Source organism: Clavelina lepadiformis, chromosome 4, assembly GCF_947623445.1.
Source record: "Clavelina lepadiformis chromosome 4, kaClaLepa1.1, whole genome shotgun sequence".
NCBI lineage: Eukaryota > Metazoa > Chordata > Ascidiacea > Aplousobranchia > Clavelinidae > Clavelina > Clavelina lepadiformis.
In genome coordinates this window covers 111,303-137,158 of record NC_135243.1, presented here as the reverse complement: position 1 = coordinate 137,158, position 25,856 = coordinate 111,303, and the positions used below count along the sequence as shown (strand labels likewise).

Here is a 25,856-nt window from a genome sequence, read left to right as displayed (position 1 = left end):
AAACTCGACCCAGGCTTCAATTTATAGAACCCATGACCTCCGTAATCTCGACTCAGGCTTCAATTTATACGAGCCATGACCCTTCCAATCTCGACCCAGGCTTCAATCTATACGAGACATGACCTTTCCAATCTCGACCCAGGCTTCAATTTATACGAGCCATGATCCTTCCAAACTCGATTCTCGACCCAGGCTTCAATCTATAGAACCCATGACCTCTGTAAACTCGACCCAGACTTCAATTTATACGAACCATGACTTCTGTAATCTCGACCCAGGCTTTATGTTATACGAGGCATGACCTGTGTAATCTCGAACCAGGCTTCATTTGTGACGCCTGTCTTTGCATTGTGGGTTGCAATAGTGGCCTGTAGAAGATGTGACCTGCAAGTTGTGGGTTGTATTGGAAATGGGTTGGCTCCTATGGAGCGTGGCCTTAGAATAGTGGCGTCTTATCAAATTTTCATGACCTGGGTTCGAAGTCATTAAATAATCACTTCCCCTATTGTATTTTTCATTCCTTAACATTTGCATCTTTCTTTCGAGTTTTCTGCGTGACAATTAATAGTTCATAGATTCTAATTATGTGTCCCAAACAAACAAAGGTTTTTTGAACGAAAGACGTTTCGTTGGTGAAAAAGTGATAGTTAAAATTATGCATTAATTTTAAAACTTAGAAGTTTTATTAATTTCTTTTAACTTAAGTTTAGTTTCATATTTCTGTGTAATTTCATTAAATGCAATATTTTAGGAAGCGAAATTGCATTTCAGGTAAAAGTTAATTCATATAAATTAGAGTAACATAATTGAGCCAAAGTGAAAAAATTGCTGCCTCCCAACAAGAATTAGGCCCAATAGGCTAATACATGTGCTCCATGTTGGAGTGTTGGACTGCTTTTACCGCCTAGTGTGGAGCTAAGCAAAGAAAATAACCTAGGCTAGAATGCTATACCAGTTTGATAAACAGCAATTAGGTTAGCCTACGAATTGAAATAGATTCTGTCGGCCAAATTGGTTTTGTGGGTTATGGTAGTTTAAGGCAATAGGCTACATGGTATTGTCTTTTATTGACCAGACTGCGGAGTTTCGTCACTTGATACTGCTTTTCATTAGCTTCAGTGCCACTTCAGGTGCGTTATTTTGCCCTTAATGACTTGGAAAAAACTTGTGTGCACTTAATTTTGAATTTATTAAAGATTGAAAAACTCAAACTGATGTACATTACCGTACTGTTTAATTGCGCCCTTAACTGCAGCTGAGCATTGTTTTGCTGCACTTGTCATTTTTAGTTGTTTGTTGCACTGAAAATATTGCTCAGCTTGGCCATACTTTGCAATCACACTTTGCTTCGAATTTTACGGAAAACAAATGAACTATGATACATAGGATTCTTTTAGGCTAGAAATGCAAAAAATTGGTTTGCAAACTACTGTGGCAACTACCGTTTCACTGCAGCAAATACGCCACTTGCTTTTTTCCCCTCAGTGTTATCCCCGATGGACCTCTGATATGTTGTAGACAGGAAAGAAATAAATATTGCACTGCGCTAATGAGTTTTGCCTTGATTTTTTTGCAACATAAACAAGTTTACTGGTGTCTAGGCCTACCTGGCAAATCTACCTTTTATGTAAAATGCTTATATTCATGTTATAATTTGCTGCGATACTGAGTCAATTCCCTGTAACTTCCGAAGTTTATCAACAGCATTTTTCATGTCCTCATCGGTCCACTGTGTTAAGTTTTGTTTAGTAGAACTCTCCGGTATATTTCAGTTTAAACACTCATCACTGAACTAAACATTCTAAAATTGCTACGCTAGACTAAGTGTCTCCCCTAATCTTGATTAAGCCGTAACGATACTCCAATAACTTTTCTCTTTTTGCGTACACCACGATTATGATATCATCTTTTGCATTCCAATCGGGAAAGCTGTGTTAAAAGTGAAAATGATAAGGCTAAGTGATTTTGAAGTTATAACGCAGTAGGTACTTTAATGCCAGCAGTAGAATTGTTGTGCCTTTTAGCGACAAGTACAATGTAGCTTTTCATCCACAATTTGAAAGTAGCAACCCACATTTCATGTCTCAAATGGTTAAAGGCTTTGCCATTCTATTTCATAGTTTAGTAAGTTCACTTAATTAGGTCTTTGCAGTGGACATGGATGGAAATAAACTGCTTTATGAATCATATTTAACATACAAAATAAAGATTTACGTTTTAAAAGACACCAAACAAAAAAAGGAAAAAATTGAAGTCACTCAAAGAGTCGTCTCAAGATCAAGCAGGTGACCTGCGTATTTTTAATGTGTAAACCGCAAAATGCAGACCAAATACAAATGCACGTTATTGCTTCTGACTCTACAGAAGATTTAAAAATGTTTTACCTGTGATCAAAGACTAAGACCCTCCTTCAGTAAATGACAAAAACTTTTTCAAATTTACCGGCATGGAATGTGCAACAACAAAGTAGGCAGGGTCTGCACTGTGTGTATGAATGCAAGTAGGTAACAAACAAGCATGTATATATTTGAAATATTTTCAACAGCTGCAACTATTTTTAAAAAGAAATTTGACGCTGGATGGCATTTTTAGAGTTCTAGGAAGAAGTCGGTCACGTCAGTCAGTCAAGAAGAAGTCACTTCTCACTTAATATACCAGAGTGAAACTTTCAAAATGAATTTCTTTGCAACCTCTGAAGGTTACTAATGGAAAGTTTTTGATCCAGTTTAAAGCTCTGACTCGTCACAGTGTGAACAACCACGTCCGATTCTTGTTCACGGTTTCTCATTAAAATGTGCCTCACATCTCAATATTTGCATGTTAGTTACAGTAATTTCTTGATAAAGTGATCGTGACATAATTAGAGGCAGCGGTGATGTCACAAACACTGCATTAGTGTGCATTTTAAAATTGTATATAAATAATTTCTCTTTAAGATTTACTGACATTGTGTATTGTAATTTCTGACCTTCGAGGAAAATGGCCGACATTCTCGACAACGACTCGAGCATCGATGTCTTCAGCGCAAATGTGTCTGCAGAAGCTGATGATTCGGTGCTTTTAGATCAAACAAACGGAACGTCGGACGAAACAGATCCAGTAAGTGATGAAATTTTGTTGTGAAAATTGCCATTTTGTGCATTTTCACTTAAAACAAGGAATCTCTTGCGTTGGTGATAAGAGAAATATAAATCATGTATTTGCAACAACCTATTCACAAAACACCATATATGATGTCTATGCCACTTCGTATATTGTCCCACAAAGTGTATTATTCCTCATCACCGTGCTGTAACGTCACCTTGTAAATATGATGTCTATGTGCAGGAGCTAGAGGCGATCAAGGCGAGGGTGAAGGAGATGGAAGCGGAGGCGGAGAAATTGAAGGAGATGCAAAACGACGTGGAGAAGCAGATGGCCCTCAGCCCCCCAACAGGTCACGTGACTTCAATTTACTAGAGTTGACCAGAAGTGTCTTGAATCTCATTTTATAAACTCTTGTCGAGTCAAATCTTTACCTGGTCCAGGTTTAAGATGGCGGAGGGTTATTATGACACAACAATCATAATTTAGAGTATCTATGAATGGTGGCTTAATTATTTTTGTACAAAAGATTTACAAAAAAACCAGCTAAGTCACTTCCTTCAGAATTTGTCGATGATTCATTTCTGAATTATTACAAGAGTTTGGGATATATTTTATATTGACACAAAAAGTTTGTGGTTTGGTTATATCGGACAGAGAGACCATATTTTTCCTAGTTCTCACCTATTGCCCTAGAACGCTGTTTTACTCTAAAAAAGTTTTAAAGGCAACATTTTTGTTTTCAGTTGGTTAAAATTATGGCTGCATCCAAAGAGCTGAAAGTTTAAGCAAATATTAAGCTCACAAGATTTTGATGACGCTGTGCAAGGTTTCAATTGTTTTGTTGTGAGCTTCAGCCTTGAACAATTTATCATACTTTGAACCCTGCTCAAAATTGACAAATTTTTTCTCCACTATCCTTGTATTATTCCACCATAACAAGCACAAGCTTATAAATACAAAGCACTACAATTGGCTCTATTAAACATGATTATATTATTATGTCATAGAAATGATCAAAAGGCATTTATTTTCATTGATGCACAACTTAACAATAAACTTGGAAGTAACACTACATTGTATGAAGTTAAACGCATTGCCTTGAAATGTGTGTCAAGGGATTATGGCACAATTGAAAGAGCACAGGAGCCTAGAGTCCGGATGTTGACTGTCCCCACCTCATCACTGACATCGGGAGGATAGAGGTAGCACAAGGTCCTGTAGATCACGTCATGCTGACCACACTCCATCCCGTAATGTGTGAAGGAGTTACACGTCCTGATGTAGAATGTTTGGTACAGCCCCTGGTCTGGAATTTAACGTCAGTAGATGACATGAAAGCAACAGTGATCTTAGCCCACAAATCACTTACTTGGATCCTGCACCAGTTCTAGAACTTCTCCAGTGTCGCTGTGGTAAGCCTCGTAGATGATGACTTTCTGCAGCGGACCCGCACATGGGTTCCTTTCATCCGGAGTGCTTCTCTTCTTCCTTTTGTGAAATGTTGGGACTTCCCCATGAGATGTATAGGACGTTATGTTGTGGCTCACACTGCTGTGTGCTGATGCGCTCGTCCCGCTCACTGAAGCGTGACTTGATGCTTGAATGGAGATGGTTTGTCGGTGTCGTACTTGTTGGTTGCCGTTTTCGCCACTATGATTTCCATAGTCATCAAATAAACACCTGTAGTCATCGACGGCGTGCTTCAACGTCGTCTTGTTCTTCTTGAGTATGTCGCACATGTGCAGGTGCTTGTACTCTTTATCCTTGCACATGTCCTCAGTGATCGGCTCTGTCTGTTGATAAACAATTTGCCACTCAATTCAAAGCATTGATGAAAGTAACCTTTATACATGTAAGGCTGCAAAGAACGGCTGCTGGTATACAAACGCGACTCACCATGTAAGAGATGGGTGTTCTCTGCTTTTCTTTGTCTTTGGCTTCTTTGTCTGGTTCTATTTTATCTTTCGGGGCCCCCACAACCATGGTGGCAAGCAAGACAATAAAAATTAAACTCTTTTTAGTCATCATTCTCCCAGATTGGCTTCTAAACCTTTCCCTGATTATTGATGCTTTTATACACTTGTTTGTCCGGAGAAAAGTTAGTTTTTAAAATAGCGTTTCAAAATTAGCAGCTCACCCTTGCGTGTTGTTTTTGTTAGAAACAATTTTGTCTGACGTTTTGTCACGATGCCTCCTGATTATTGATCCGCGACCAATCACGCCTGGTCCTTACAAGAGGTGTAATGCGTCAAAACCCTACTCAGCAGTAACTGCTCTTTCATGGAATTATTTCAAGTGCTGCCTGAGTGCTCGTTATTAATAGATTGAAGATTGATATGACGAGTGGCGCACGGGGCCTGGATTATTGGCCACTCCACCCCCGACTTAATTGAGCCCAATCCATCATTAATCTAACTTGACATTTTGTGACAAGTTTTCACAAAACACTTTACTGTCCTGCAATTTTCATAGCTTTTGCTCGTTGTTGCTTCAACTTCGCGGTTGAATTAATTTAATGCTGCTCATGACTGTTATATTTGTTTTTATTAGCAGGGTTACATGATACACAATGTGCCAGTATGGCAGCAGCAATATACAAAGCGTGGTTTATATGTGAGAGCAGCAATGAATATAAACCTCCAAAGATCAGAAAGTCATTGCGCATCCAGAAGGCACGGCAATGACGCTCATCCCGACGTCATCATTCACCCAGGGCTCGTTGAGATAAACCAGTGCCTGGATGCCCATATATGTTTCCTGGCATGATAAGGGTGAGGACAGGGGTGCACATATGTGATAGAGGATGGCTTCGTTGAATCCTAATACCGTAAAAAGTTGATTTTATTACCACTGAATAGCACCAAAATTTGTGATTTGAAAACAAAGAATACCGTCTTCGAAACTAGGTCCAATTTTGTACACCTCCTCAATATTCCCATTGAAGAAGTTGGGAGCAAAATATGGGAAGAGTGATTGGACGGGCCCCAGACAGGGGTTGGTGCTTCTTTTCTCCCTTCTCTTTGCACCATCTGTTCAACAGATTGTTACATCACACAGGATCACTTTTATCTAACATAATTCGTCTTACCACTCATCTCGACAGTATTTAAGTCTGTGTCCGCATTTTGTTGCTTGTATGAAGGAGGCTGTGCCATAGATTCCTGGCATTTGATTCCCCTCCTTTGGTCCCGGCAAACTCTCAGCTGCTTGAAATCTTCATCATTATCACACAAGTCCTTGCTCAAACGTGTCGTGTTCTGTGAGAAGAAGATAGTTAAGAAAATTTTGCCAAACCCTGTTTTTTTTGCTCCTTACCCTTTTCTTGATGCGTTCCTTCAGTTGTTTCCATTCCTGAGTTCGTCTTTCTTCAAAGTTTCTGTCTTTAACTTGTTTGGGCAAAGCGGTCGTCAGCCCGATGAACACGAGCAGGAGAGCAACAGCAGCAAGCTTCATTGTTTCACTGCAAATTCTCAATTCTCTAAAGAAACCAGAGTTTTTGCTCTTCACCGTGGGCTCTCAGCACTGGTCTATACAGCAGTAGAACCACTCACCTGGTTTATGTGTTGATTCTTCCTCTGCCCACTCACAGGGTGAGGCCTATTTATGGCCTCTGCGTTGTTGATATTTTAATTTAGAGCAGACACAAATTGCTGTGTCAACTTCATTTTATTGCCTCCACTTCACGTTTACGAGGCTTTTTCTGTCTTTCAGGTCCAGGATTTGCGTTTCCAACAGTTGAGGAAAAAGTGGAAGCAGACGCACGTTCAGTTTTCGTCGGCAATGTGAGTTATTTCAAGTTGAATTAGTTCGCATATCTGTTACACCCACTTTCACCACTAGGTGGATTATGGAGCCACCGCGGAGGAGTTGGAACACCACTTCCACGGCGCAGGCTCGGTCAACCGCGTCACGATTCTGTGCGATAAATTCTCAGGACATCCAAAAGGGTGAGCGACCAGTGACGTATGAGTTAATTGTGAGCTGGTAGTGACGTAGCTCTGTTGCAGGTTCGCTTACATCGAGTTTGCAGACAAGGACTCGGTGGACACCGCCACCGCACTCGATGGCACTTTGTTCCGTGGACGGCAACTCCAGGTATAGCCACGTCCTGTTTGTATGTCTTTTGACGTCACACGTTGCTTATGACGTGATAATTCAGGTGAACCCGAAGCGAACGAACAAGCATGGCTTAACCTCTACTGACCGGGGAAGGGCAAGGTACCGGGGCAGAGGCAGAGGACGCCACTACGCCCCCTACTACAGGCCACGCCGCGCTTTCAGGTATCATGACGTGGTTATCAAGTATGACGTTATGGACGAAATGTTTTTATTGGCTGAGTTGTTTTACAGAGGTCGGCCAAGATCATCCTGGTATTCACCATACTGAGAAAGTGACGTCATAGTAAGAAGCAGGTTATCTGATCATCAAATTTCCGAACTCTGCCGCTCGATTCTGTTCTTTTATGTTGCCGCCATTTGACGCGTGTTTTATTGTGATGTCATAATGCAGGAATGAAGTAAAAGTCGGCGTTTTATATTTTGTTGTTACCTTGAAAGTGCAATATTTATTTATTATAAAAAACACAAAAACAAAAAACACCAAAAAATTATAAAAAAACAAAATCAAAAAAGAAAACCTAAAAACTCAAGACACAAAATAAAATTCTAACATTTGCATTTCTGTCTGTTCATTTTTCTCCAGTTTAGAGCGAAGACCTTTTAGATCGGGCAAACATTCCATTAGTCGGCGGCGATATGCTGTTTCGTTTTTATAAAGTGTTTTAACTGAATTCCTGCAGATTTATGGCGACAAATGAAAATTTTTAATTTAATCTGTCGCCATATATTTTAATGGACGTTTCCAGAAATAGCAGCCAAGTTAAAAGCCCTCATAAAATGAGTAAATTCTTGTGAAACTGTTCGTCAAAATTGCCTTAATTGATCAGACAGTCGTCTGACTCGTTTTAACTCCAGACAGTATAACACGTACACGAATGGTGTTAGTGACCGAGATGGTTGTTTTAAGCCTTCCAGGTTTGTCGCTTGATCGGTAAACTATTTGCGTAGGCTGCCCCGCTGACGTCATCAACGGTATATATTCCGCGTGACGTCATGTTCCTGTTGATTCCCGATCGATCAGACCTGGGCGACCCAAACATGGCGTGATTCCACGGTTCCTACGCAGTTCAAGGGTCGTGTTTTTATGTCAATAACCCTTCTTCAATGTGTAAGCTTGAACGAGTCGAGTTTGAGCAGCGAAGCTTGGCACGTGCGAGGAACAATTATTACTCGCTTGGATACTTTCCCTATTTCTTCGAAGCCGTGGTTCCTATTTTCATTTCTGATTAAAATCATTGCGGCTTCTCTTCAAGCGCGGCCTATATTTTTAATTAGATCAACCGACGATCGATTTTTTATCCTCAATCATTTTGAGCGGCTTCTAATCGATGGCGGCTTCTATTCAAGGATATACGGTATTTAATGCCGTGAATTCTGGCTGGTTTGAAAACTAATCGAAGTTCATCTTCAACATCGCAGCCTAAAAATTTCTAAACGACAAGAACATTGTTTTCAATGAAGTCAGCTTTTGAACAACAAAATGCGCCAAAATAAGAACCCACTGTGCGATAAAAAGCGATGAGACAAACCATTCAAACGCTTTGGACATATTAAAGTAAATTAGCGTTTAAGCCTGTGTAAATTTCCTATTTTTATCCTATTTCTTTACAAATCAAATAAATCATCAAAATTTCGTGATATTGGGGCTTACAAGTCTAAACCCGCTTCCAGGCGAGTTAACCCACGTCATTTATGCCGAGGTGACGAGCTCAGACAGATGCGTCAACTCACTTTGCTTTTTTCTAAAACGAGAGAAAAGCGGTTTAACAAAGCAGGTTGATCTCGTTCAAAGCCGCCTGTAGAAAGAACTACTTGCAGAATGGTTGGGCACGTACGCATTTGAGGAAGTTGGCGTTTTCGGGGAATGATCGGGCATTGGCTACCGGTTCGCTCGCTCCACTCACCCTAAAGCCACTGCTGTACATAAGCTTTCTTATAGGACATAGGTTGTAGTTGAAACAAACAAGGAAATGTGACGAACGAAAAATATTGAAAACGTAAAAAAACCTACGGTCCAAAAAGTTGGTTTTGTGGGGTGGATCCATGGCCCCATGTCCCCGTATAAATGCCATTGAGTCCCAACTTAATACACTGCAACTCATCAAGCGATCGACCTTCAGACCCTTACTCTGATGCACTGTTGGCGACGCCACTGCAAGACGGTCAGACGCTCTGAGCGTCATTTTAGCGCATGCAAGTGCGAAGCGTTTAATGCTGCCAGGTGGAAACTGAACCGATTTTCAACCTAATTGTGCTGGACATTTACGACATGGTTGTCATTATTACATCAGTATGACATCATTATTACATCAGTATGACTGAAAATTATTTAAGATTTAAAATATGCCAAAGGACCGCATCATTCAATCCCACAAGACTCGCGGTAAAACACTCTCGCATTTCATAGTTAACAAAATATTAAGTTTCTGTAGCGGAGATGGTTCTTGCCTGCCGCTGGCAAGTTACAACATATGTGGGGAGCACACACCTCTTGGTCGGATCCGAGCAACCCTTTTCAACCTGAGGGCCGCTTTGAGTGTTCAATTATTAGAACTTAGTCAGGTTCTTAACACTTTTGACGTCAAAATTAGTTTGAACCGCTAGTTGGCCTTATATCTCAATTTGGCACCAATCAATCTGTACGGGGTTTCATTGAAAAGTATTGCATTGTGGACTAATTCACACACATGTATGGGATGCATAAATGTTGTATTAATAAAACAAATATCAGCAAAAAAATTCGTTTATGAACTAATAACTGATGGGATTGAGTTTGTGGTACCTTAAAAATTGAACTCCAAATAAAAAGTAATTGTTTGCCATACTGCAGTATAGACTATTATAGTCTGCCCCCGTGCCAGCGGCATATCAGAAGTGATATTTCAACAGTATTTTTTGCGTAAACTAGTTTAATTTTTTATAGTGTTCAAAAATTTATACTTTGAGCATCATACCAAGCTTCACAGAAACACTACAATATCTTTCGGCAGGCCGTAGTTTGCTTACCGCTGTTGTAGGCAGTTGCGCGTTTATGAAGTAATCTGTGGAAGCAACTTCTCATATGTGGTATCACTTATGATTGTAACGACAAACGGATTGCTACATTACAATAAAATATATGCGGTTGGAACATCGCGTACTGCAAAACAAGGATCGTTTACTTTGCATTGGACCTCCTTTGCCCTTAAAAGGGTTGAATGTTGCAAATAAACCTTTGTGTCGATTTCGATTTACTATAGACATCTTTTGTTATTTGTTATGATATATCTATGTGAGTCAAATATTACCCTAAAATGGATCCTTTTGTTGCGGAAGTTAGTTATCGATAGACGTCGTCTAAGGCCAGTAAACGAAGGATTTGAAGATTTTGGAAGCTTCATCGACTGAGTATTGATTGTTTGAATGCCAGTAAAATAAATTAACAACGAATTGAGACTTCAGTGCAGTCGACCTAGGCTACAAAAGATTGGTTGTTTGTTTAAAAAAATAGTGCTACTAGACCTTTCCAAGTTACTGTCTGGAGGGCCAGATTTTTTCGATCGCCTGAACTTAACGATCGAAACTGTCGACGCACTTTGATTATTTTTTAAATTACAAGCGTTTTAGGCATTAAATTGTAACGATTTCGCTCAGATGAGTATCAAACAATCATTTATATTTCTCCAAAACTCAAAATCGCGATGGGGACGAAAAATCAAGGCAGATGTCACTAGGACACGCGAATGAATGGGTAAAAGTGACAAAACCAAAAAGGTTTAAAATGTGCTCAAAAATAATTAAGGCAGTAATTGCTGGTAACAACTAGCACAGCCACTAAACCAATAATTAGTTTAATCCATAAAGTGTATAAGTTAAAAAAGTGAAAATAAGCAGACGAGCAGGTGGTGTGTTGAAGCAACTGCTGAATGAAAATTGCTTTAGTATTGTACATCAGTGGATGCGAAAAGAAACCCACTGTGAAAGAAACCCCATCCTGGGCAAGAGCCCGGTTTCTAGTGGCCATAGCACTAAGGAAGGACGTTGTTGATTAGCCCGAGTTTGTACAGCAAGAATGCACACCAATGATAATCTTTGGAAGATGTGATGACAATACTGCTCGTTGCAAGATGGAATTTTCTCTGGTACATCAATAGTGATGTACGGAAAAAGATGCCAATGCTGTCCAGTAGATGGCAGTGCTGAATGGAAAATCATCTTATTCCGAAGCTAAAGATTCGAGTAGCGCTGGTGGTGAAGTTTCAATCCAGTAACTGGTTCCAGACTTTAATCATGAAAATATGTAGAAGCAGAAGAAGCAATAATTTTAGTAAATATCCAAAATAGTTATGATATAAGCGCTGAACATGTATAAGTTACTTAATAAATAAACAGTTTGAAGTATAACTTTTTTAGTCCAATTCAAAGTTTTCCAGAACCATCATCTTATCAAAATTCTTTATCAAAAGGCATCTGCCGCGCTGGATGCTTCCTGCCTATGTCTAGAGTTTGGCAACAAAATATTTTGGTGGCATGTGGTTGAGGAAAGTGCAACATTGAATGTGACTTAAAGCCAGCAAACATCCATTAGTGAAATACAATTGAAAGAACATACATAATATGGAGAAAAACAAGTGTATAGTGCAATAAAATATATGGAGGTGTTTGGTGCCGACTTACACAAATAAAAAACAAACAGACAATAAATTCCTTTACGCGATAAATTTTTTTGTTAAATGAAATGTTGCCAAGTTCTTATTTTGCAGCAGTTGGAATTGAAACGCACTGGACTTGTTCGATACAAAGTCATGTTACGTGGTTAGCGTTTCATGCAACGTAAAATGAATAAGAGTTTGCTTGGTATTTGTGGCGTGTTTGAATGTAACAGGCCACAGGCGTGTCATGCAATGAAGCCTCAATTCTTTGTTTATTTGTTATAAATTGGCGTTTAAACTACCAGTTTTTTCTTTGTTTATTTTTTATAAATTGACATGATGAGTAAAATGTTTGATGTGCATATTGACGAATGTCGTGTACATGTACAAGTGCCATACTCTCCAGTATGGGTCGCTTGGACAGACTTTACTTTGATATAAAAGTGCAAGTACCTCACAGCAGTATAGCAGCATTTAGTATGTGTTTTGTTTCGCTAAAATAGTTCAGATTTCTGCAAGACCCAGCACAGTTTTTCATCAGAATAAAGCAGTCGCAACACAATTAGTTAGATCTATAGGCACCGATTGTTAATAGAGCTGGTGTATGTACTTAGCTCAGTTTGTTGTCAATTTTTCTGGAACAGATTGATCAAATTAATGTTAATGCGGGAAATACTGAAATGAAAATTTGTTTAAAGTAACTCTTGTTTAAATTAAGATAAAACTTAATGCTTTGCATGTTTTTGCTGTTGTGGTCCTTTGCATCATTAAGTAGCAAAAACAGCTTTCCTTAAAGGAAGTTGATTTCATTTTACTGTTGGATTGTGACATCACTATGACATTGTGCACTAGAGCCATCCTGTTTCCAATCTTATTCCAATCTGTTTGTTCAACTGATAAGAACATTGTTTTTAAACCTTCATTGCACAACAAAATTTTTGTGAAACAGGAACTTTTAAAATATTTATCCAGAAATATTTCATTGTATTTAGCGTAACAATTCTAGAAGTTGTCTTCACATAGATAAATGGGTAATTGTTATCACACCCGTTCCACTCCAGTGCACACGGTGCACGATGGAGCAGAATTGGACGAAGATGACGACATGCCGTACATGCTCGTCCTCAACAACAACTCAAGCCAGCGCAGCCCCAGAGCAGGTGATTTGGAAATGGTCATGTGACTGTCCTCACAATTTTCTCGTCTATAAATTGTAATTGCAACAGGGTCACATCGTTGGTGGCGAAGACCTTTCCGGAATCGAAACCCGAGAAATGATTTCCCGGATGTTGGAGGTTTGTCGTGTTATCGAAAGAAACTTCTCACGGAAGAAGATCTCGATGAACACGTCATAGAAACATTAAGCATTTTAAGGAATTCCGCAGAAAAGTAAAAATCTGTGCTCTTGTTATCAGCCAGTTGTCATTTGTGATGTAATAAAGATGAATTTTTCAGTGACACAACGTTAATCTTCCGCATGAGGATGTTCCGACATTGGGCAAATGGAGGTAAGTCGGAATCCTTTCAACCTTGAACTTAATTCACCGCAGTTGAACTTGGTGCTTCCCCATAAACAGCTGGTTTGAACGCAATATGATGTTTGTAGAAATTGGATGGAACATGGTCTTATCGTCCCTGGTTCGAGCCGTGCCACTTGATGATGTCCTTGGGCCATCTGCAATCACTCTTTTCATAGATCACTGCCCTATTCCCACCAAGGTAACTCTCGACAACTCCTTTCATCAATGCATGGTTGTGATGTAATAATTCCCTTTATGCAGAGAGCGGTTCTAAAGTTTGTTGGGGAGATGAATCTGTCGAGAAGCAAAGCCTTGGAGGAATTCGCATTGCATTCGACGACCAGCAAGAGCACCATACACAGGTCAGCATTGGATACATGGTTGGTGCATTTAGACATAAAAGCAAGTGGTCATTCACCACAGGAACGTTTGTGCCGTGCTGGGCCATCTCGCTGAGTCACTGGCCGGGCCGCTCAGCTCGCTGATACTGACCGATGATGTCCTCGACTATTTCTTTGCTGGTCTTGACACTAGTGGGCGCTTTGCACCGGTCACAAACACTTTGTATTCGCTCATTGCTCTCGAGAAATTCTCTCAGACAGGTTTGTGCTTTAACTTTGCAAATCTGCTTAAGACGTCATCATAATGATTGTTTCATCATCAGGTACAAACAAAGAAAAAATAATGGAAAGAAATATTCAGGAAAGGTTGAGTCACTTTGAGGGCTGGTCCAGCTCTAACGACCACAAGAAGCGGCAAGTTGGATTTTTGTCTAGATGGCTACTGGATAATTCATGTATGTGATAGCTACGCTTCAATACGAATTTGTGACATCATCACTCTATGACCTCACTATTTTGCAACAGTCATCAAGGAAGGCCGCACTTTGACTTACGAGACGGTTCAGCTCGACAACATCAATTCAATGTTGAACAGCAACGACGTCAGCGAGTATCTCAAGCTGTCGGCCGACTGCCTCGAAGTGAGCTGCCACAACTTCCACAAGACATAGACATCTTACTAATTGTCATCTTTTTGTTTCAGGCCCGTTCCGACGCCTCGTCCTTTGAATCTGTCCGTTGCACTTTTTCTGTGGATCACGGTGTGTGGTATTATGAGGTCACAATCGTCACCCCGGGGGTCATGCAGATCGGCTGGGCAACGAAGAGAAGCAAATTTTTTAACTACGTGAGTCACAGAAGATCATGGATGATATTAAACGAGCGGCAATGACATCTCTATGTGGCACTTGCAGGACGGATACGGCATCGGTGATGATGAGTTCAGTTGTGCCTACGACGGATGCAGGCAGCTCTACTGGCACACAGCACAGAGCCACCGGCATTCGCATCCACCTTGGAGGGAGGGAGACACTCTTGGTTCTCTCCTGGATGTGGACGCATGCGAGGTCGTATTTTTCCTCAATGGGGTTCCACTCCCAGCAGAAAAAGAAATGTTTAACAATGCCAGGTTGGTCAGCTCTCTACTGCCACCACCACAGTGGCTTCTCTTCATTGATCAAAATTTTTCTTTCCACAAAGGAACGGTTTTTTTGCCGCGGCCAGCTTTATGTCTCACCAACAGTGCATCTTCAATTTTGGGGCGAAAGAATTTAAATTTCCCCCGAAAGATCGAGAGTTTTTGTGCTTCAATGACCATGCTTCGTTAACTGCAGAACAAAAACTGATTATTCCAAAGTTGGTGGCGTGCTCTGTTAATCATCTGCATCAGCCTTTGATGTAATATGTTGTTTTACTGTCCAGGCATAAAAAGATGGAGTTACTTCAGAGAATGAGCATAGGTGAGGACTGCTGCGACATCTGCTGTGATCAGGAAGCCGACACGATACTGAAGCCTTGTGGCCACGGGTGAGCTCAGAACTTCTTAGAGGACTTTTTTACGTCATAGTCACGCTCTGATGAGTAAGAAAGGTCATCATGGCTCACCAGTTAGCAAAGTTTCTTACTTTTATATAATACGAAAAATAATGTTTTATTTGTGGTACCAGGGGAGTTTGCATGCAGTGCGCTGCAGTCTTGGAGATTTGTCCCTTGTGTAGAGAGGAGATAGTGGACAGGGGTCCCGCCTAGCCCGGCACTACCTGCGCTTCTGATTTTTAAGTTACCTGATCTATATTGTTTCTTTACTCTCCTCTGGCTTCTGGCAAGCCAAAACCTTCCTGGTTCCTTCTGATTTACTTATCCGCGATTTGTTTCAATATATTTTGTACATCGACGAGCACTTCACTGTATTATGTCAATAAATTTACACACAAACAATCGCTTTTGATGTCATAATTGGTTTTTGAAAACCGAGTTCTGATAAAATTTGAGTTCTTCGATGCTCTCTGTGATGTCATCCACAGCTCTGTGATTGGTCGCTTTCAGCGGAACTTCCAAGTCAGGATACCAGCGCCTACGAATATGACATCAGTGAATATGAAACAATCCAATGATGTGACGTGACAGTGTAACAACCTGCAGAGTTCTTTGATGGTGCTCACGTCTATGATGCGATAATGGAGGTGGTCGGTGAACTGAGGCATGTATTTGTCGAGGAACTTCTTGTCAACGTGGACGGAATTCCCGGCCAGGGGACAGCATTTGGCGGGGACGTGCTGCCACATAAACGCAATCTGAACACTTGGCGGGGCGTCACGTTATAAATTAAAACTCAACCAACCGCTCTGATGAAGGAGAGCATCTGGTACTCGGCCGTCTGCAGGGAAATCTGGCTCTGGCGAACTGCATCGGTCAGACCTGACTAAAAACACCGCACGTTGCTCACAAAGCAATATGATTTCTATGGAAGAACCAAACCTTCCCGTGATGCTCTTTGCACCAGTCATTCATGCGATCCAGCACCTTCCCCGGCTGATGTATGACCAGGTTCGGACCCTGAAATATTCCCAAATCTTTAAAAAGCTCTCAAAATAGACATCATATTGACCTACCTTGGCCAGAACATTGAGGCTGCCGTCAGTAACTAAGCATGCCATCTCGAGAATGACGTCATTTTCAATGTCAAGTCCAGTCATCTCAAGGTCAACCCACACCAGTCTGTCTTTCGCTTCGCTCAGTTGCGTCATAATCGGTAAAGTGGAATGAATGAGGCGTTTCACGACATCATAAACAGATCTAAATTTTATCATTTGCTAAACCTTGGACAAAAATCAAAGCTAAGTTTGCGAAGTTATTAAAAACAAATGACGCAAGCATTACACGACAATGTTACAGACTATGTACAGCACAAGCAGTGTTAAGCGATACAAAGACACGAGAAATGTCCGTGATACAGCGATGACATCTCATGGAACTCAACGAGAGATGCTCGAAAATTGTTGGAATATTGTCAAAATATGTGGATCAAGGTCGGATGTGAAGAGGAGGTTCTCCAGGGTCATCATGAACTTCACGACTGTGTCCTTGTGCAGCAGGAAGATCTCTCCGAGTCGCTGAATCGTGTTTCTGAACCACGGAGTCTTGTAGTCACATCCCAGAGATTTAGATCTCACCAAATGATCTGAGAGAATCATGATGAAGCGCTGGAAAATGATGAGAAACAGCTTCTTCTGATCACTGCTTGCTGCATCCACTTTCTCCTGCATCATGCGAAGGTCATCTTCATTTGGAGCAAAGAGATTAAATCCTTTCATCATGTCGTCGTTTTCATCACAATCATCCTTCTTCTCAGCTACTGCAGCTCGCTCCCGCATCTCGGCCATCTCCCCCTCCAACTTTGCGAGATGTTTGTTCATCTTCCGGATGGTTGCGTGCATGATCTCCCACGTGTACAATCGTGTAAAGTCCGACGCCATCTCCGGTGAGAAGATCCACTTCGCCACGGATGAACAATCCACTATCTGCATCCTCAGCATCTTGTCGACGAGAACACCAATCTTCTGGGGATGGTTCCTCCACACATCTTGCAGAATCCTCAAAGACTCAATTTTCCCTTCCTCACCATCAGCAGCCCACTTTATCACTTTGTGAAATTTTGCGAGAGCACTGAACGAATGGCTGAAGGACTTTTGAGCCAGGAAGAGCAACGACTGCAGAAATATTTCGAGCCTTTTAACATTGAATTCACTTCCATCTGAGTGTGGCTTGATGACATCGAGCATGACGATCAATTCATCATCTTTCCCCTTGTTCTTGATAGCTGAGATGATTTTCTGAGCAGTTGTTTTATCTGCATTGAGCTCTTCACTGGAGCCTGACCCAGCTTCAATTGCATATTTGAATTCTATCTTTGGATTGGACGGCAGCAAAGCTTGAAACTCGGGTGGCATTATTTCACAAACCCTCTGGTGGTAAGCGAGCCTGACACATTTTTCAAGAACTTCACGAATGAACTTGGGTTTTGGCATGGCGGGGTCCATGGTTAAACAGTCCGACCACTCGTCCCAACTCCACCTGAACTGGAAGTTGCTGAGATGCTGAGCAAACCAGTTGACGAAGCGATCAAGGCAGGTTATCTGCATCATGTCCAGTCTCTCGTACAGCATATCGGAGGCGAGAGCGAGCACCTGGGGCATCATGCTGGGCTGGATCTTGCACAACTCGATGAACACAGCCATGTAAAACACCTGCGGGTTGGGGGAGGAGGGGAGCCGGAACATGTCGCCGAGCAGAGTCTCGATGATCATGTGGTTGAGTGGCATCTTGTCACGGCCAGGTATGGCGAGCAGTCGATTTGCGCATTCCTTCTTGTCATATTTGTAGGTCCTTGTGAGACAGCTGAGATGTTCCTCGATGAGCCACCGCTCGATTGCGTGATTGCCAGGTATGAGTGGACCTTCTGGGCAGTCGGTGTAGTCGAACATCCTGAAAATGACCTTGGGAAGAGGATAGACGGTGGATCCTGCGATGTGGGGTGGAGGGATGAATTGGGGCAGGTTGTGCTGAAGAGCATCAGCCAAGACCGGTTGAAAAGCATGATAAGGTCGTAATATGATGTCTTCTATCCAGCCATCTTCTCGGAGTTTGCAGATTTGTGCATAAAGACACTCCACATAGTCCTCCTGAGGATGGGGATCATCAGAAGACCAGACTCTCAGAAACTTGTGGTGATCTTTGTTGCGATTCGAAACATACTTGTGAAGTTTCGAGAAAAGAGTCTCCATCTCATTTCCCTTCTTTTCGCTAAGAATGGAACCGCACCATGGGAGGGCTGCCATCAGGGCATAAACGAACCAATCCTTTCTACTCTGTGGGACTCCTTCTTGCTTTGTGACATCAGCAAATGCCCCGAGCAGACCCATCATAGAGGAAGGGGTCACGACACTGCTATTCACAAGGTCGCCAATAAATTGCAAGATGTAACGCGCCATGTTGAATTGGTTGGTGACAATCAAACGTTTCATTTCACAATAAACCATTTCAATGAACTCGGCACCACAGTTGTAGTTTCGAACGTTTAAAAGTCCAAGAAGAGTCGAGTAAATAGAGCATTTCTCTGGCAGCTGGTAAGAACATAGCACAAGGATATGCAGAATCTGTGGCTTGAAGTTGGGAAGATCAGCCTCAAGCACCGCGGCCAATCCTTCCAGATTACTCTCCAGTGATGAAGAACTTTTCTCCCCGACCCGACAAATCAGCGATTCCAATCTTTTCTCGATCTCTTCGTTTGATTCTGAAGTTTTTCTTCTTTTACCAAAACTGGCTTTTGCTTCATCATCAGATAAATCACTGTCATGTTGATGAGCACGCCGACGGTTGGACATCACGTAGTGATATTCAAATCCTACAAATATAACCTGGCAACAAAGTGAAAATATTCTTAGGGTTAATGAAAAACTTTAATTGAAGGACTAAAAGTTAGACATGACAAGTTTTAAAGTCTAACTGCGTTGGGAGAAACGACAAAACCCAAACATTGCTTGGATTAATACAATGCTTAGTAATATGTTAACAATCTTTTATCGTAGTCTGTCAACTTTTGTGCAGGTCCTTGCAACACTACACAAGGCAAGGACCAATCTACGAAACTGAAGAAGTAAAGTGTCGAAGTCATGTCTGAGAAAACTGAAAATGTGAACATGCTTTTAGTTAATTTCATTCATTTATATTTGTACTTCATTGGCTCATTGAAATGTAGGGAAATTAAGTTTTGGGAATAATTTATTCATGACAGTTTTGGTGAGCAGGGCTTAACCAGACTGGGAAACATGTCACTAAACAATGGCCATTTGACGAGCAATAAATTTTCATCCTCTGCGTACTTAGCAACATTTTCAGGGCGCTGTGGTTGCAAAATAATGATCCAGGTGATCTCTGCAAATCTGGTCAAACGAAGTGCCTGTGCCAGCTCTGTTTTCCGGAGGTAAGTGTAAAACGTTCAAGTGTAGCAAGCACAGTCTTTAAAAATCCAGAGGGTGTAGTTGCCATGCTTTCCACTATAGGGGATTAGTTTCAGATTAATTTAGGGTTTGAAAAAACAAGCTTAGCTTATAATGTCATTTCAAGTTGAAAATTAGCATACATTTCCATTGGGAGATTATCCTAATTGCCACTTAGCGTAGTATGGAAACTTCTGCGATTCCAAAGATTAATGCAAAGATCACACCATCACCTCAGTTGGTCGAAAACCAGTCATAGGAAACTAACTTCAACAACGATTCTTGCTGCAGCTTAGCTTTCAAAGGCGGCTAACAGCTCATTTTTATAGCCTATACGGTAAAGCTTTTAAGCTCCGTCAGTTTTCCCGTGTATCACAGCATGCTATTAACAACTAAACTTTACGGCGTATGCCTGCCACTGTTTATTTGTTCTCACCCAGCCAATGAGAAAAATCAAATGAAAATTTTTTGGTAGTTTTAGTGCGGTTTATATTCGAATAAATGCGGTAAGCTTTAAAACTTCAACATAAACCTACTCTGATTTGATGCATTTGTACGAGTTATCAGCATGCCATTGTGACCAGCCCTACTTTAACCACTGGTCTCTATAAGCGCGTTTCAACAGACTCTTTTTTATAGAGATCAGTGATTTTCAGTCTTGAACGAATTACAAATTCGCGACAAATTTCCATGTTTCCAGCCACGCTTTTGCAACATTACACAGCAAAAATTGAAATATTTGGTTTACAAAAAGTAATGTTTCGAAAAAAAAATAAAGAGAAGATAGAATCAATCTACATCATTACTGTCTGACGATGTATAATTTTTCTTAGTTTTTAGAGCATAAATTTTATATTTTTGGATAAAAAATATTTGTAGTGTAATAAAAAGAAATGTACATCCGGGTTACCGCCGAACGAACGAGCGAGGGGAATTTGGCTTACTAAGTCTTTTTGACATCTACTCTCAAGGAAAGCAGCAATGCCTGTAAGTGGAAAGAAAAACTAAAATTAATGTCTATTTTGTCGAGTTTAGCAGACGTTTAACTTGGTGTTATTAAAGGTTTACGCAATTTTAACTTCAAAAGCCAGAAATTGTTCTCAAACGGTTGAACCTAGTTTAGTTTAGTTTCAATTTCAGTGTCTGAATGGAATCCCTTCTTGTAATGTCTAGGCTAAAGAATATACAAAATTAATAGGAAGGGTTCTCGGTGAATATGCTTTGTTAAGAACGATAATAATTTCCTGCGTCATCCGGTTATGCGCTTGTATACTAGACCCAAAGTTGACTAGGCTAGTACCAACTAGGAAGTGCGGCAGAACAAGTAGTGTGTGTGCAAACAAGTAGATTTCGGCGTGATGGCGCATAGTGATAAATTTCATAGGTGCGGGCGCCCCACCTTCCACTATTGTGTTAGGTTAGGTTGAAAGTTTTCATTTTTTCCTAAGTTGCTGTAGCCTTAAAAACTGCCATGCTGATTGGTCTACAATCGATTTGCGATCTTATGAAAGCATAATTTGGCATAATCAAGAAATCCTTTCGTTTGTTGCAGTTTGCGCAAATCGATTTTTATACTTCAGCAATTGCAGTAACATACAGTCACCCTTTTTGAAATCTAACAACATTTTGAAGTGTTGCTTTATTTGAGACTTTTGTCTTTGGTTGCTTGCAATTGACTTGGATGTTTTGTTTATAAGCATGTGAAGTTTTAGAGATAAGTTACTGGTAGACAAATAGGCTCTCTATCAGAGATAAAGTTGTTACGTTGAACATACTTAACGAAAGTTGGCGATGCTCCCAGACACAGGAAAAATAAAACAAAGCGCTTGAGACACCCAAATAATTGCAGGTTTTATTGTACTGCTTGTAAGGAGCTCAGCATAATGGCGTATTCAACTGACATTGAGATGTGAACCACTGCAAATGGATGCGAATAGGTTCGAGTTCGTCGAATGCCGAAACAAGATATTTGGATTCTCACAAACCTAAATAATTTTTAGTTCAGCACATCCCTACTGACAGATAATAAAATTTTGCGTATATGCAACTTTTGCATATGTGAATAGACATGGCTGGTTGCTTGCTGTGTTTTTATTTTATAAAAAATCAGTCTGAGTATGCTTTTAAATGTTATGCTTGTAATGTAATCTGTTACTTCTTGGTGTTTGTGTTAATTGAATGATTTTAGTGAGATTTTCGGCATTTTTTTGATGCCTATCTTTGCTCCACTCTGCATAACATTTGTTTTTTTTTCCAAACAGTTGGCTCGAGATTTATTGCATCCTTCCGCAGAAGAGGAACGCAGGAAGCACAAGAAGAAGAGGCTTGTGCAGTCCCCCAACTCTTATTTCATGGACGTTAAATGCCCAGGTAGGTCTACCCAGATGATCGGTTGTGGAAAGTGTACGCAGTGCAGTGGGAGCTGTCAACTCAACCTTTCACTGAAATATTGCAGCAAGATTATTGGACTACAGTCAGACCTCGTTAATCCGGACCACTTTGTTTTGTCGTAAAATGTCAATGAATGACAATTGTGAATTATTTTCGATTAACTCTAATAATCCGGTTTATCGGATTTTATCGCACTATTGTTCCAAAACTTTCGTGTCGGAGTCAGACAGCGGGGTTTCTGGGAAATTGCATTGGAACAAATCTGTTCCCGACAGCTTTGTGTTGGATAACGGTATTCCAGTTGTTCGAATTAATGAAGCCTCACTGTATGTGAAAATACAAGTTTAAACCACTTGTTTTCTTCCCTCAACTTTGAGTTAATCAGCTTCCTCTGCATATTCGGTTCCAAGTATATGGAGTAGGCTTGCTTATTACAGTAGTAACCATTTGATAGACAATTTTTAAATAACTGATGTGTCTTACAGGTTGCTACAAGATCACGACCGTGTTCAGCCATGCCCAGACTGTAGTGCTTTGTGTCGGTTGTTCAACCGTTCTATGCCAGCCCACTGGGGGCAGGGCCAGACTCACTGAAGGTTTGTGTTGAAAAGGCTCCATCAATTCTCTGTTAAGACATCCTCTGAATTTGTTGCTTTAGTTGTTTTTATGTCGTGATGAGAGAGATGTGGCTTCAATTGCAGGTTGCTCTTTTCGGAGGAAGCAGCACTGACGTGGGGTCGAATTCAGCCTTTATTTAGCGCTCAGAATGTAAATACGACCGCGATTGATTCTAATGGTGTACATGCTTAATAAAGGCTGGAATTGAAGTTGGTGTACAGCTGTGGTGATAAAGCAACCGTGCGCCGCTGACGTCTTGCAGTTGGCTTAGTCGATAATTCTACATCTATGCGTGACACAATAAAATGTGTTATGAAACCAGAAGCAGTAAACACGAGCAAGGCGCCGCGAATGTTGAGTTTTGCACCGATCGGATTCTGGATTAGCACAAGGCGAGGGTTTCTAATGAATTGCTTTTTTCTCTCCTCGGGTTCAGCTTTGGCTCATCCTCCCGCGGGCTGTTAGCACTATCAGCAAGAACCCACTGGAATTGTTCTCTGTAGCGGAAGTAAAAATGTAGTCAACCGCAGGGTGTCGTCTTATGCTGTATCCTGCTTTTTTATTCCGAATTATGTTACATTACTTAGCGTTGGTGAGAAATTGATAATAATAGTTGGTCTCTTTAAGGGCCCAAAATACCGCGTATAAAACAAAGCACAACTAACATTTCAAAGTTAACTAGTTGTGTAGTGATAACTGGAACAAACGTTAGACCATATGACGCCGATGAAAGATCATTTTGTTGGTTGACAAAACATATCACATGAGAAACAATCACTGTATAGAGCAAAGCAAGATGTTGCACTACATGTTTGCGTTGTTGTTGGTCCACGACTGCGGTTAACTTGACATTATTCTATTGGCAAATAACATGTAGCACAGGTATAACTTGACGCGGAGAGACGTCTCAAAAGAGCGTCTGCTTGCCTTCTAGTCCAACTGCATCTCACTCGAAAAGCGAATAGGGAATAAAACAAAACCACAATAATTCTTTGGGTAAATAAACTTGGTGCCCCGACCTAGCAGATATGGTGGTGAACGCTACATAACGCTTTTTTTCCAAAAAAGCAAACGAAAACACGATACAAAAGTAAGATAAACTGTACCGTATGACACGATATAGGCGAAAACCGTCAACAATAAGGTTTACGCAGATTTGATGTTATTGGATACTGTGCAGACATATCAAAATGTTGATGACAAATGCCAACCATCAACATTACTGTGTAAGTCCAACTATAACGCAGTAATGCGCTTCAGATGATTCTTTCCGTGTGACCCGGGCATCGACGCCTGTGTGGTGATCCGCACAGTGAAGCAATGCCTCAAAACATTGGGACATGTCCTGCATGCGCTTTTAAATATTTATGGTACCTGAACAAAATAAACTCTAGACTGTCCAATATTAAACTTACAATTGGCTACAAAGTGACATATCATTCTATGAAACTTATCACATACTTTTTACATACGCTTTATCAAAGTATTTTGTCCATGACTCCCAACAGAATACAGTAACGTCCGCAGGTTGAATCGTCCGTGAATTGAATCATACGTTGGTTGAATGGTTCTAGTTGAATCGTCCGACCACCTAAATTTTGGACAATTAAACGGGTTCTAGGTCGATTCAACCCCGGACGATTCAACCCACGGACGGATCAACCCAGGACCATTCAACCTAATACGATCCGACCCATTTACAACTACACAGTTCGTTATCAGGCACGGATGCCGCTTTTACCATTATACCAATACACATCTTGTGTTGAAATAAAAACAAGTTTATGTACCGTGTTGTAACTAGTAGGCCTGCTTAGCGAAAAATAAATAAAGCCTACACGTCGATTAAAAGTCACACCTTAGAAACAATTGTTTCTTGATGGGAATGAAGATTTCCCGCAAAGAAGTTTGAATCGGGAGATCAAACATTTTGAGAGTAATATAAGTCGCTTGTCTCCAGTTAATTTATTATTTTGAAAATAAATGAGTAACCTTTCCTATAGCAGAAAGAGAGATTCTGTGTGCAATAATTTTGTTTATTTCGTTGTGGTAAGTTTGAAGTTTGTACCTGAACAAAATACGGTACGATTGCAATGGTACCATAACCGTTAACCACGACGTACAGGCCTATTCAGGATGGCCTAACTCTAGAGTCTAGACTAGACTGTCCAACATTAAGCTTACAATTGTCTACACTCTACAAAGTAACTTGGTGATAACTGATAACCTAAGTCATAAGTACATGAAAGGTCCGAGGGTTGAAACGCAGCGGATTAAACCGTCCTGGGTTGAATCGTCCGCGGGTTAAATGGTTGAATAATCCGCGGGTTGAATCGTCTGTGGGTTGAATTGTCTGACCACCAAATAAACTTGGTGTCCTGCCGCCATCTAACGGACAGGGTGTTGAACGCTACAATTGCAAAGCTGGCGCTCATAGCATTCAAACATGTTGATGACGTCAATTGATAACAAACCAAGTGTCGAGACTGACATGTTACGTCATCAATGTGGTTTGAACTCATGTAATAACCCATACATGGTTTAGTAAATTGCTGCTATGTTAAACTGCTGCTCAGTATATTTCAAATGACGTAAGGTTGAAATTAACATTTGTTGTCTTGTAAACCACCCGATTCGTCTGCTTTCCGCCCATTAAAATGGGTGAAAACGCGGTAATATTTTCCCATTCGAATGGCAGGAAGTATGCCTTTCTTACCCTAGAGTAAGAAATATGCATTTGGAATGGGGAGATGTTTACTTCGGCAGAAATATGGTTTGTGGGAAACCCCATTGCTGAAAGCAGGTCCATTTTCATGGGCGGAAAAAATAGACGAATGCCTTCCAACTCTATTTTGAAATGTTGTTATTTAACTTTCCATTTCATGAAATCAGAGATGAAACATAATTTGCTGATTTATCTTTCTAGGAAGTCAAAAATCAAAACATTATTACGTCACATACACTAACAATCGTGCTGTTGTCGGCAATCTAAGAATCTAGAATTTTAAAAGTATGTTGTTCCGCGCAAGATTATCAGGATATATTTGATTTTTTTATGCCTTTTTAACACTTCGATAGTAACAATAACAATCACCATAATCTTAAGTACAAAATATTCAAATTTTAAATATTTATTTAAAAAAATTAAGT

At 40.6% G+C, this 25,856-nt stretch overlaps 7 protein-coding genes and 1 non-coding gene across 8 annotated transcripts; 3 read left to right on the top strand and 5 right to left on the bottom strand.

Moving 5' to 3' along the window:
- Positions 1-2,587: 2,587 nt before the first annotated feature.
- On the top strand, positions 2,588-7,764 carry LOC143452086 (polyadenylate-binding protein 2-B-like). Its single transcript, XM_076952923.1, has 7 exons — positions 2,588-3,099; positions 3,328-3,436; positions 6,799-6,869; positions 6,928-7,034; positions 7,095-7,182; positions 7,247-7,368; positions 7,438-7,764. The coding sequence occupies exons 1-7, from the start codon at positions 2,980-2,982 to the stop codon at positions 7,472-7,474; spliced, it is 654 nt and encodes a 217-aa protein (XP_076809038.1). The 5' UTR covers positions 2,588-2,979; the 3' UTR covers positions 7,475-7,764.
- Positions 3,977-5,462, bottom strand: LOC143452085 (uncharacterized). The gene is made up of 3 exons (XM_076952922.1): positions 4,984-5,462; positions 4,457-4,880; positions 3,977-4,393 (listed from the first exon to the last, which is right to left on the bottom strand). The coding sequence occupies exons 1-3, from the start codon at positions 5,113-5,115 to the stop codon at positions 4,206-4,208; spliced, it is 744 nt and encodes a 247-aa protein (XP_076809037.1). The 5' UTR covers positions 5,116-5,462; the 3' UTR covers positions 3,977-4,205.
- Positions 5,613-6,708, bottom strand: LOC143452087 (uncharacterized). The gene is made up of 5 exons (XM_076952924.1): positions 6,639-6,708; positions 6,403-6,565; positions 6,176-6,344; positions 5,979-6,116; positions 5,613-5,906 (listed from the first exon to the last, which is right to left on the bottom strand). The coding sequence occupies exons 2-5, from the start codon at positions 6,538-6,540 to the stop codon at positions 5,734-5,736; spliced, it is 618 nt and encodes a 205-aa protein (XP_076809039.1). The 5' UTR covers positions 6,541-6,565; positions 6,639-6,708; the 3' UTR covers positions 5,613-5,733.
- A 2,780-nt stretch (positions 7,765-10,544) lies between the features above and the next one.
- Positions 10,545-15,638, top strand: LOC143453557 (RING finger and SPRY domain-containing protein 1-like). The gene is made up of 13 exons (XM_076954941.1): positions 10,545-12,997; positions 13,064-13,226; positions 13,293-13,345; positions 13,444-13,556; positions 13,619-13,719; positions 13,781-13,959; positions 14,022-14,153; positions 14,224-14,339; positions 14,402-14,545; positions 14,613-14,827; positions 14,899-15,054; positions 15,121-15,225; positions 15,366-15,638. The coding sequence occupies exons 1-13, from the start codon at positions 12,865-12,867 to the stop codon at positions 15,445-15,447; spliced, it is 1,692 nt and encodes a 563-aa protein (XP_076811056.1). The 5' UTR covers positions 10,545-12,864; the 3' UTR covers positions 15,448-15,638.
- On the bottom strand, positions 15,228-15,299 carry LOC143457963 (small nucleolar RNA SNORD61). The gene has a single exon (XR_013117606.1). It is a non-coding gene; the product is annotated as a small nucleolar RNA SNORD61 (small nucleolar RNA).
- LOC143453558 (oligoribonuclease, mitochondrial-like) lies at positions 15,580-16,508 on the bottom strand. The gene is made up of 5 exons (XM_076954943.1): positions 16,311-16,508; positions 16,177-16,254; positions 16,040-16,120; positions 15,835-15,974; positions 15,580-15,772 (listed from the first exon to the last, which is right to left on the bottom strand). The coding sequence occupies exons 1-5, from the start codon at positions 16,506-16,508 to the stop codon at positions 15,649-15,651; spliced, it is 621 nt and encodes a 206-aa protein (XP_076811058.1). The 3' UTR covers positions 15,580-15,648.
- A 9-nt stretch (positions 16,509-16,517) lies between these two features.
- LOC143453556 (nuclear cap-binding protein subunit 1-like) lies at positions 16,518-19,128 on the bottom strand. The gene has a single exon (XM_076954940.1). It carries the CDS (start codon positions 19,080-19,082, stop codon positions 16,674-16,676), a length of 2,409 nt encoding a protein of 802 aa, XP_076811055.1. The 5' UTR covers positions 19,083-19,128; the 3' UTR covers positions 16,518-16,673.
- Positions 19,129-20,633: 1,505 nt separating this feature from the next.
- Positions 20,634-22,920, top strand: LOC143453559 (small ribosomal subunit protein eS27-like). The gene is made up of 4 exons (XM_076954944.1): positions 20,634-20,684; positions 21,959-22,067; positions 22,574-22,684; positions 22,790-22,920. Exons 1-4 carry the CDS (start codon positions 20,679-20,681, stop codon positions 22,816-22,818), a joined length of 255 nt encoding a protein of 84 aa, XP_076811059.1. The 5' UTR covers positions 20,634-20,678; the 3' UTR covers positions 22,819-22,920.
- Positions 22,921-25,856: the final 2,936 nt, after the last annotated feature.